A 12,740-nucleotide genomic window follows, 5' to 3' on the forward strand; every position below is an offset into this window, starting at 1 on the left:
GCGTAATGCCTAGTATACACATTCCGTCACCGACCGTTCTAAATTGGTTATAATGCTTAAAATTTTACCAAAAGCACTATTATATTATAAAAACCAATTTATGCAAATATTTAATGAAATTTATTCAAAGCATCGCAGCCACTTATTTATTTTTTCAATCAGACAACACTAAAATGTCCGCCATGATTATTTGATTAATATAATTTCAACATGGCGCCCGGTTGTGCGGAGTGTGTATGTGTGTGAAAGTGCAGTGAAATTATGTTAAAATATCAAGTGTTTTTAGTGATAAATTTAGTGTTTAAGTGAAAAGTGTGTGCATTCATGCAGCGGTTTTCCTATAATGGCTTTGGATTTACGCCTGCACTCTCCTGCAGGCGCAGAACCTGTTGTTTATACATGGCCCCTCACTTCAGGTCATGGTTCGGTAAGGAAATCGTGTATATTTTACTTTGGCATCTTGATATGTCAATGCTTGCAATGTTTAGTTTATCATTATCATATTTCTGTAGGAGGAACTGCTCTTAGTTCCTATTAGTAACAGATAATTCTATTGCTATGAAACACAAACTTTCGATACAAAAATGTGATCGAAGCATTTATTTCAAACCATATCGATTATACCAATGTTATGCCTCTAAATCATCAGAAATTATTATTAGGTGTTTTAAAACTTAAAGAGAAATGCAACATGTTGGTCCTTATATCACATGGGTCTTTCAGCCGGAGTGTATTGACCTCGTGTTTTGTCAAGGTGTCGGCTTTTTTTAGATGGGTTCTTTATACACTGCCCGTTGTAGTTGTAGATCATCGTCATTCCCATTTTGAGCGCATACCAACAGTAGTATGATAGAAAAACATTGTTATCTCTGAACTCGTGTTGCTTGTGTACTCAGTACGTGATCATGTTATGATCAAATTAATATACTTAATAATGTTTAATATAGAGAATATACCTTTTGCATAAACAGTTTTAATGAGAAATGTGGATTTTTATTCATAATTTATAGATTAGGTATAACAAAATAATAACAACAACAACTTTTGCTACCATCACAGAAATTATGTTACTCTTACTTTTTAGGCACTTCATTATAATAGCTAGATTAAACTGTTGAGTTATCTCCCGTGTTTGTGTTTATCCAAAACTTGACAAAATAATCTATGTTAAAGCTCTTAACTTTAAAATGTATTCCAAACACAATAATTGTTTAAAAATAGTGTAGTAAATGATATTAAATTTGTTTACATTCCACATAGCACAAGTGTACAGATGTAGCGCATATTTAGATCAGTACGGTTTTTACTCACTATTATTTTTTAAATATGTCTTACGATAGTTTAAGTTCGATGTAGCGCATAGTTATTTTCCATCGTATTTTCACAGAAACGTACAAACGTGTCTTGCTATTTCAGTTAGTCTCGGTACAAAAAGTACTAATACGAAAGAAAATATCTGTAATGACCTCATTGACTCATCAACTGCAAACTTCATGGTTATGTTGTTTTGTAGCTGACTTATTGGGCACCTTTTAATCATCACCAAAAATTATTTATATTCAAGAGAAGAGACATTTCATAAAAGTGATATACTGTACTTTCATAGTAACCATGTATTAGTTGCCATTTTAGCAATGTTATACTGTAGTTTTAAATAAAATTCTAGTGAATAAATATCAATGAATACCACACATACCACTTACGTATAAATTCAATACCTTATTGAAGTGGTTTTTTAAATAGGTATGTCAATGCTATAGTCTGATTGTGCTGGTTTCCCGTCCAGCTCTAGTTTTCGGCCACTTGACGGAGTTGCTACAAAGAACATGTGAGGAAATCATTTTCATCTTCATGTCCTAGGAGAATATAACCTACTGTAACTAACATCTGTAATTTGCTGTACATAAAAGTCTGCCAATTTTTGCGGGGGAGGGGAACATCAAATGTATATATAACGTCAAAATAACCATGCCAGATAAATGTCAGTCCATACATTGTGTATGACCATTAGCCAACTATTTTCGACAGAGGGGAATGCCTGTTAATGGTTACTCGGTTTGGTTATATTGTCCTAGTTCATGTCCATGTTGATGTTCATTAGGGTGGGCCGTTGTTGTATAGAGAAAAAAAAAAACATAATGCAATAGGTATCAAAAGATGCGAAAAAATACGTAGATCATAATACTGTCATAAAATTTAAAAATTAAGTACCACTTTTAGCTCTCTACCAGTTATAGAGACATCACTCCATATAAAAAGTATGGATGGTATAGAAAGGATGCCAATTTCTTATGGCAGAATTGTTGCAAAAGTGACCGCTTTCAGCTTTAAATAATAGTTCCTAATCTCTCCGGTGGCGCTAGTTAGGCTCTGGGACATGAGTATTACATGAACCATATAACGCAACAAATAACCCGACCAAATTACGTAGGTTGTTTTTGGTAGTATTTCGGTGTATGGTGGCGCCGCCTAATTACTGTTTTTTGATGGACACTTTTCATACATAGAGATTTGGCTCCTTTATATAGTCTCCATGATAAAAAGGCCTACAAAAATGACACCAGGCTCACTGACACTGACAGCTATTCCTTCTCTATGAATATGTCCCCCAGCTTTTAATTATATCCAATAAACAATTTCTCGCTTTAAAAAAAAAGTTGTGATTGGTCAATATAAGTTTTGATTGGCTATAATAAAATTCTATGCATCAAACCTCTTGCGCGGCATTACAATATTTTGGCGTCGCCAAACCTTATAAGGATGATACTAACCAAGAGGGAACCAATCAATATTACTGCAATGTTCTGCCACCAGAGTGCAGAACTAGCCTGTTTAGTAAACCATAGAGTAAAAAAATCCTGACACTTCCGTCTTTGTATATTCTGGAGTCGTGCATTTTCGTCAAAAAACATATGGAGCTTTTCTCAGCAGCTAAAACCGTATTTCCGAGGAGCACGAGAAAGGAAGGTTGTCTTGTGCATGATATTATTCCCAAGACTTCATTATTTAACAAACAGTGTTTTGGAATGTGCATTAAATTGTATAAGCTACCAAATTGCATGAAGGAGCTACCTTTAAGTAAATTTAAAAGTAGTCTTGTTAGTTATTTATTAGATAAAAATTATTATTGCCTCAAAGACTTTCTCTACGAAAATATTCAGGAGCAATATTGTTAACTGAAATTCTTATCATTTAAATTTGAATTTGTGTTAATTTTTTGCATGCTAGTATTATTATATACATATAGCAGAATAAGCAACAAATTGTCAGAATTACACTTGGAGACACGAAATAATGTACTTATTCTATGCAAATAAAGCTATTCTATTCAAAAAAATGTTTTGACATGATACAGGCTAGGGGGATCACCAAGAATGGAACTGAAAATAGAGTCATTTAGTAAAAAAAATTTGAAAATCTCCCACAGATTTACTTAGCGCTAAACTAAGCAATGCTTGTACTATCGGTAGATCAGTACTATGCTACAATATATTATGTACTTAAATAGAAAAATACATACATATACAAAGAAAACACCCAATAACATAGGAAAAAATAATCACACAAATACATGCCCTTAGCGGGATTCAAACCTGGGACCTCCAGCTTAAAAATAAATAAAAAGAATTTTATTTCGTACATAAATCCATAGTTGTTAGTTACATATTACATTAGCTTAGGCATGGTCACTTACTGATGACTAGGCTTAGAGTATTATAATTTAAAAAAAAGTTGATAATTTCAATGACAAGTCAGTGCTTGTTTAACCTTAAAAGTTTATACCTATTATCTAAACTAATTGTTATGCCGTTTAAGGATTTGCCACACTGGATGCGTTCTGCGGTCATCAGTCAGGTCAAACCTGCATTATGTATGAAGAACATTGACAGCAACCTTTGAAGTTGAAGTTTGACCTGACCGCTGCCCGCAGAACGCATCCAGTGTGGCAAATCCTTTAATCAAAGACAATATATAGGATGGATAGATAGATAGATTTTTATTTGGTATGAATCATACACTGTCCGTTATATATTAATTAATTACAAAATTATCATAAATTAAAATACACATTTCAATAAATTAGAGATACACATTTCAATAAGATAGAGGGTTACTGTCAATAGTAAATTTTGTAGTCAAATTAAATTTACTGCCATCTATTGACACATGATTAAAACTAAAAATTAAAATGTATAAAAATACCAAAAAATGTATATATATATGGATAAATGTTTTTTTTATTTGTATTTATTATTTTTATATGATTTTGACCCATGTGCGTGAAGTGAACCAAATGTTTTGCTCTACTCAACCATACTAGTTTTTTGAAGTTTACAAATAACTGAAGCATAATACTAGCAGTAAAGGCAATTTACTTTACTAAGGTTTTCTTGTGTTGCAGGACAAACACGATGGGGCTCTAGAAATAGTAGAAACAATAAGGTAAGACTAGTTATTTTATTGCAAATAGTAACACAGTAAATTGAGTTGAGTTATATTGAAAAAAATATATGTAAATGTGTGGTATGTGGTCATACCTACTGAGGAGAGTAGATAGCATGCAATGCAGATACTAACAGGTAGTATCATGATCTCATAGTGGGGCCAAACCTGTCGCTGCCGGCCGTGGTCAAGTCCGTGACAGGTCGTGGCAAGCTGTAAAGACCTTCTGCGAGGACGTAATACAGCAGAAGGAAATGACGGAACGGGCCAGGGAGATCGACCCAACGGCCGACCCACGGCGCCGCAAGCGTGCTCGACGCAGACGGGTCGCACATGACCGCCGCCTGCCTCCGTAGGTTGACCTCAGGATGACAGGCACGGGGATGCCTGCCATCCTTCACACACGAGATCCCTGAGAGGGCGACCGTACTGGGTACGGTCCATAAGGAAACGAGAGTGGTGCTGTAGAAGTAAAGCGCGAGCGTTCCTACAGCCCACCGCTACAGCACAATGGCGGCAGACGGGGGGTTGTTTAGTGGGTAGAAGCCCAAAACAAGGAGTCCCACATAACCACTCGGGTTCGTCCCCGTGCCCGAGTGGTATGCGTAATTGCATTTTTCCCCTCCTAAAAAAAAAAAGTAGTATCATGATCTGGTTATAGATATACTCATAATTATATCATACAATAAGCATTATAGAGTCAAACTAAATGGACTTAGGTAGTAGGGTAAGTAGTGACAGCAAATGGAACAGTATGCACTTTAGTCTCAGGCGATGCCGCTTGACACGATTGTTCCTTAGGTCAAACAAAGCTGATTTGGCCCGGTAGCCACGAGATCGTACCGTGCCTACCACCCCCCCCGGGGGTAGGGTCGACACTCCAGGTCTAATTCGTCCAGGTCTTAGTAACTAGGGCAAGTTATATATCATTTTCGGATAATTTAGGGACGAGGAATTCATTTTTAAAATAATTGTTATACCTTTTCATACAAAAAATGTTTTTTGTGCAAAAAATGAAAATGTTATGTAATTTTTTGTGATATTTTTGGCTGTTACAATCATAGTGAGGCGAGTGTGTGGCGATTTACGCTAAATCAAAGAGGATATAATAGGATAGAGCGGTACTGTCTTAGTAAATTTTGTAACCACAATATACTCACTGCCATCTATCGACACACTTTAAAACTAAAAATGAAGATTTATAAAAATACCTAGTCGGCTCATAAGTTCTGTCACTGGCCTTTAAAATTTAAATTTGGAACTCCTAAAACAAAAACCGTTCTGCATTTGAATTTCGAATCTTTATTAAATATTTGAGTAGTATAATTTTGCAATTTTCTGTTTTCTTCAACATGGAGTGGACGCTTAAAGATAGCCGTACCGCAATAATTGCACTATATCGTTGTGGTCACTCGCCGACTAAAATTTTTAAGCTACTTGAAAATTTAAAATTCTCTCTAAGATTTGTGTATCGTACCATAGAAAGATACAGTGAGGTCTCTAGTTTAAATGACAAGAAAAGAAGCGGTCGTCCGCGTACAGCTAGGACTCCAGCGGTTGTACAAGCAATTAGGGCACGCATTGCCAGAAATCCCGCTAGGAAACAAAAAGTTATGGCCCTCCAGATGGGTTTGAGCAAAAACACGGTGAAAAGAGTGCTTAATCAAGACCTGAGACTTCGTGCTTATAAACGAAAAACTGGCCATCTTCTCAATGGTCGGCTTAAAGCTTTAAGGCTTAAAAGATCTAAAGCTTTATTGAAGAAGTACGCTAAAAATAAGCACCGTTGTATACTGTTTTCGGACGAGAAAATTTTTGACATAGAAGAAAACTGTAATAAACAAAATGATAGAGTGTACGCTCGCAATAGTAAAGAAGCGTCTAATAGCATTCCCCTTATTCAAAGAGGTCATCACCCTTCATCTGTGATGGTTTGGCTGGGAGTTTCTTATGCGGGCGTCACTAGTATGCATTTTTGTGAGAAAGGAGTAAAAACTAGTGCCAAAGTGTACCAAGACACGGTGTTGACTAATATTGTGAAACCACTATCCCATACGATGTTTCTAAACCAGCATTGGGTTTTCCAGCAGGACTCTGCTCCAGCCCATAAGGCAAAGTCTACACAAGCCTGGCTCGCCTCCAATAAAATCGACTTTATACGGCATGAAGATTGGCCCTCCTCTAGCCCAGATCTTAATCCTTTAGACTATAAAATATGGCAGTATTTAGAGGAAAAGGTGTGCTCAAAACCTCATGCAAATCTAGACTCGCTGAAAAAATCTCTTGCTACGGCAGTGGCCAATATCGACATGAAAGTGGTGCGTGAATCCATTGACGACTGGCCACGAAGACTTCAAGCCTGTGTAGATAATTATGGCGGTCATTTTGAATAAATGTTATACATTTAGATTCTCTAGTTTATAAGCTTTCAAACGCTGTACAAATTATACGGAATAAACTTAAACTTTTGATTTTATTTGATACTATGTATATGACAGAACTTATGAGCCGACTAGGTACGATAAAATGTATTTAAATATGGATAATTGATTTTTTTTATTTGTATTAATTATTTTTATATGATTTTGACCCATGTTCTTTCACTGATATGCGTTAAAATTATAAATAACAAACGAAACCGTCAACGCCCTCTATACGAGAGTAGGCCGAAGGTAGTGGCGCCATCTGATCGAGAATCAAATTTTCGTGATTTTCGAGGCACGTTTTTTCCTTAGACTGTATCCATCTATTACGGAGTTATATCTATCTTTGCGCTAAATAAAAAATTGGACAATATTACCCATTTTTTCTTCATTCTGGAAACATCATTTTCAAGGAGGCATTTATACATTTTTTTGTAGGAAAAAAATAATTTATAGCGCGTGGCGGTGACGGTTTTCATACCAATGGAACTATGGCCAAAATCAAAGATTAAAAAAAGTATTTTTAAAGTATGTTTATAATGTTTTAATGCTTGTTTCATGCATTTTTGCCCTTTTTTGGTACAAATTTGTTGTTTTTATTTTTCTTACATACAAACTTTCATCCCCCCATTTCACCCCCTTAAGGGTTCATTTTATGAAATATTATTTTATCATAAACTTAAACCGGTCGTATTTAATTGATGTTGAAAATTTCAGCTTCATATCTTTAGTGGTTTGTGTCTCCGGCGCGCCTCACTCTAATATTTATATCTGCATACTTCTAGCAAATATATCAAGTTTGGTGTCTTTTTCGTGTAATTCGAGGATGAAGAATTCATTTCTGTGACTAAATTTTCTCTCATCCATACAAAAAATACGAGAAATTCAAAATTAAAAAAAAAATACACTTTTTTCGAAAATCCTCTACAGAATTAAAACTATGGCGAGTTGCTCTAGAAAAAAATACCTGTGAATAGCCCAGTTATCCTACTATATAGAATAGCAAACTAGTCACACATTTTTTTTTATAACTCTGTTAAAAAAAATGTTTTGTGAGGCGCAGCGTACCTGCGTTGTAAAAGCGGTATGCAGCTTTTAGGATTTTTAAGTATGTTTAGATGATTTTTGATAAGTTGTAATTCTTCTGGTTGTAGATTACATTCATAAGTTAATTCTGGATGTGACATATATACAAATATAAATTAAATATATAAATAAAGATGTCGCGATAACTTCGCCAGTAGAGCTTATTATAAATGTGATAAAATTAACATAGATGTTTGACAAAAAATGCGGGTTAAAATAAGATATCTATTGTTCGCAATTGCCACTACATGCAAATCGGTCCGTGCATTTTAGTTTTTTTTAACGCAGTTGCATTGTACCTCCCTGCGCATTTTGTTTTGCAGCGGCAACGAATAATCTCTAAACAAGCAGCAGCCGCCGCAGGTAGGCTTGTCCATATGGGCTCCCAATAACCATTTTGTTTGGACCAGCCCCAGTCAGCAGGGCACGGTAGCTGTTGCTGATGGGCTATAATCTGTCCCCAAACATAGCCTCCTTGGTAAACTGCACGGAGAATATGTTTACGTAGCGCATCTTCCGTTGGAGGCAGATTCTCTAACTGGAGATTTCTTCGGCACTCATTTACACTCGTACTTGTACCTAATCTGAAATCAGTAACAAAATGCATAGTGTTAAAATAATGTCTAGGGACCAATTCACACCTCGTAATTCAAATCTGTACAGACTTAATATTATAAGACTTACTAGTCATACAAGACAACAAATTTTTCCAATATTGGCAACGCCTGTTCAATATTGCCTTGTTTGCCGTATTTGTATCCCTCCGTTACAGCAGGATATGCGCTCCAAGCTTGAAAACCCCTTTTGCAAACAATAGATATCTTATTTTAACCCGCATTTTTTGTCAAATATCTAACTATGTTAATTTTATCAGATCTATACTAATCCATCCATACTAATACTATCTCTGTCTGTCTGTCTGTGTGTTGCCTCTTCACGCTTAAACCGCTGAACCGATTGAGTTGAAATTTGACGTAAAGATAGTTCGAGACCCGGGGAAGGACATAGGGTAGTGATTATTCCAGAAATCGCCCTTTAGGGGGGTAAAAAGGGGGGTGGAAATTTGTATGGGGAATCAATAAGCACTAAACCGATTTACATGAAATTGGTTATGGAGGTAGTTTGAGTCCCGGAGACCCCAAAAATTTATCTTCTCTTATATTATCTTCTCTTCTCTTATCCTATCTTACCTTATCATATATTATCTTATCTTACCTTACCTTATCTTATATATAATATGCTCAAATTGAATAATTGCTATGAGAATTTTTCCAGGCGCTATACTTACTTTAAGTGCCGTTACTAAGTCCACGCAGACGAAGTCGCGGGCAAAAGCTAGTACTATAATAATATTATAAATGCGAAAGTGTGTCTGTCTGTCTGTTACCTCTTCACGCTTCCACCGATGAACCGATTTAGTTGAAATTTGGTATAGAGATAGTTTGAGTCCCGGAGAAGGACATAGAGTAGTTTTTATCCCAGAAATCATCCTTTAAGGGGGTGAAAAGGGGGTGGAAATTTGTATGAAAAATCGATAAAAAGCATATTGGATTATAAAAAGCTACCCAAATAACTAACTCTACGCAGACGAAGTCGCGGGCAAAAGCTAGTTTATAATAACTCTACTGGCTTGTTTTCCCAACATCTTTGTTTATATACTAGCTTTTGCCCGCGACTTCGTCTGCGTGGAATTAGTAATCTGGGTATCATAATTTTTAAACAAATCTGCTTTTAAATCCATCCTGTTTTTCACCCCCAAATTGGTCCACTTTATAAATTACCACCCCTTTTTATACTCTTTCTGGGATAAAAATTCTACAACCTTCCCCACAGCTCAAACTATCCCCATACCAAGTTTCATCTAAATTGGTTCAACGGTTATTGATTCCCCATACAAATTTCCACCCCCTTTTCACCCCCTTGAAGGGTGAGTTCTGGGATAAAGAGTATCCTATGTCCTTTCCCGGGACTCAACTATCTGTATACCAAATTTCAACTAAATCGGTTCAGCGGTTTAAGCGTGAAGAGGTAACAGACAGACAGACACACTTTCGCATTTATAATATTAGTATGGATTTAATTTATATTTGTATATATATCACGTCCAGAAGTAATTTATTAATGTAGTCTACAACCAGAAGATTAACAACTTATCAGAAATCACCTAAATCCTAAATAGACCAACGGTGGAACAAAAATGGGTTTTTATAATATTAAAGTTTTTTCTTTTTCGATATGTCATTGTTAGCATGTTAAATAAGACTTTCGTAAAAAGTTAGATATTATTAGGGTGAGCGTTGAAATATTTTAATTTTTAACCGACTTCAAGATTTCAAAGGAGGAGGTTCTTAATTCGGTTGTTTTTTTTTTTTTTTTAATGTTTGTTACTCCATAACTCCGTCATTTCTGGACCGATTTTGAAAATTCTTTTTTTGATTGTAAGTATATACATACAGATTGGTCCCGTTTTCGTCAAAAAGTAGTTCTGATGATGGGATCCATGAGGAATCGAGGGAACTCCTCAAATGTTAAAGGCATACATATAGTGATTTTAGTATTTTCATCAACAAATCAAGCACTTACATTTAAAAAAGTGACATTTGATGAAGTGGAACTGCTGATGATGATCAGAACGGAACTCTTCAATGACGCATAGTTCACGTTTGGCGATTTGTCCTCTTCGTTATGTTTTTTAAGCAAGTTAGGTTTTCAAGAAACATTTTTGTCAAGCTCGAGTTCTGATGATGGGATCCATGAGGAATCGAGGGAACTCCTCAAATGTGAAAGGCATACATATAGTGATTTTTGTATGAAAATGAAATGAAAAATGAAAATGAAAAATTGTTTATTTTGGTTAAAACATTTCACAATTTAATGAAATTTTATAAACAAATCCAGCACTTCCATTTTAAAAAGTGACATTTGATGAAGTGGAACTGCTGATGATGATCAGAATGGAACTCTTTAATGACGCATAGTTTACGTTTGGCGATTTGTCCTCTTCTTTATGTTTGTTAAGCAACTTAAGTTTTTAAGACATATTTTTGTCAAGCTCGAGTTCTGATGATGAGACCCACGAGGAACCGAGGGAACTCCTTAAATGTGAAAGGCATACATATAGTGATTTTTGTTTTTTTATCAACAAATCCAGCATTTACATTTAAAAAAGTGATATTTGATGAAATGGAAACTGCTGATAATGATCAGAATGGAACTCTTCAATGACACATAGTTCACGTTTGGCGATTTGTTCTCTTCCTTATGGACCCAGACCTAAACTTGGACCCGGACTCGGACCCGGACCCGGGTCTGAACATGGACCCCAACTCGGACCCGGACCCGGACCGAACTCTGACCCAAACTTGGATCCGGACAGCCGGACACGGACCCGGACTCTGATCCGGACCCGGAAATGCTACTAGAAAAGTGGGTTAGGTGGGTGGTTGGGTTTTGAACTGCGATTCTCACAGAACAGAACTGCTATCAGAAAAGTAGGTTAGGTTAGAGCTGTGACCCTTACAGAAACGAAATACTATTAGAAAAGTAGGTTAGGTTAGGTTAGAACTGCGACCCCTACAGAAACGAAATGCTGCTAGAAAAGTGGGTGGAAACGGGAGTTGGAAGGGGCAGACCTCGGCGGACTTTCTCTGATCAGATCGGGGAAATCCTGAAGAAAGGCCAGGTCAAGAGCACCCTAAACCGGCGAGCGTGTATGAGGAATGTTATGAAAGTGAAGGAAGCGAAAGAGGTATGTCAGGATCGTAGCAAGTGGAAATCCGTGGTCTCTGCCTCCGGGAAATAAGCGTGATTATATGTATGTATGTATGTACAAAGTTATCTTTGCACACAAAATTAAGTTTCTCTACTATACAAAGTGTATGCATCGCAGTTATTTTTGCACGCAAAATTATGTTTGTCTACTAAACAAAGTGTATGCATTACAAAGTTATTTTTGTAGTACAGTAAATTAAAGACCACAAGGATGTAGAGTCAGCAATACTATTCGCTTAGCACCTTTGCATACAAACCTATACAGGGGTGGTATCTTTTCTCTGCAGCTGACTGTACAATGTGATTGTAACTATGAGGATGGTGTATATTTATGATGTATGAGGATATTTCTATTAAAAGTTATGTTAGATTTTAAAATTTTTATATTGAGTATATCTACTTATATAAAAATTTGAATTTTGGTTATGGAATTTTATATTATATAACATACAAAAAAAAACAACAATAAACAAAAAAATATATAGGGCTGTATCTCCTAAACCGTCCGTCGCAGCGCAAAAATAATAAAATTTTTAGTTCCCCTCTCAATATACAAAAAACACACTAAATAAATAAATAAATAAACATTCTTACACAGATTGACTAAGTCCCACAGTAAGCTCAAGAAGGCTTGTGTTATGGGTACTCAGACAACGATACATATAATATACAAATACATAAATACATAGAAAACACCCATGACTCAGGAACAAATATCTGTGTTCATCACACAAATAAATGCCCTTACCGGAATTCGAACCCAGGACCAACGGCTTCACAGGCAGGGTCACCCACTAGGCCAGACCGGTCGTACAATGAAACACAAAAAGAAAAAAAAAATCTTTACACGGCTGTATCTCCTAAACCGCGCGTCGTAGCACAAAAACAATCATCAAATTTTCGTTCCACTTTAAGAAACCCTCAATTAATACAAAAAAAAAAACCGAAAAAATCTTTATAAGGCTGTATCTCCTGAACCGTGCGTTCAGTACGTGCGTACGTGCGTACATTTTTTTA

The 12,740-nt window shown here is 36.0% G+C and overlaps 1 protein-coding gene across 3 annotated transcripts in view; it reads left to right on the top strand.

Annotated features, from left to right (window-relative positions):
• Nucleotides 1-200: 200 nt before the first annotated feature.
• The window catches only part of LOC134755975 (histone-lysine N-methyltransferase, H3 lysine-79 specific), a 72,346-nt gene continuing 59,806 nt past the window's right edge, over nucleotides 201-12,740 (top strand). For all 3 annotated transcript variants that reach the window (XM_063692701.1, XM_063692702.1, XM_063692700.1), the window contains exons 1-2: nucleotides 201-427; nucleotides 4,403-4,443. In XM_063692701.1, coding sequence (XP_063548771.1) covers nucleotides 344-427; nucleotides 4,403-4,443 — 125 coding nt within the window. In that variant the 5' untranslated portion in view covers nucleotides 201-343. The remainder of the gene's footprint in view (nucleotides 428-4,402; nucleotides 4,444-12,740) is intronic.

The sequence above is a fragment of the Cydia strobilella genome, chromosome 3 (genome assembly GCF_947568885.1).
Source record: "Cydia strobilella chromosome 3, ilCydStro3.1, whole genome shotgun sequence".
Taxonomy (NCBI): domain Eukaryota; kingdom Metazoa; phylum Arthropoda; class Insecta; order Lepidoptera; family Tortricidae; genus Cydia; species Cydia strobilella.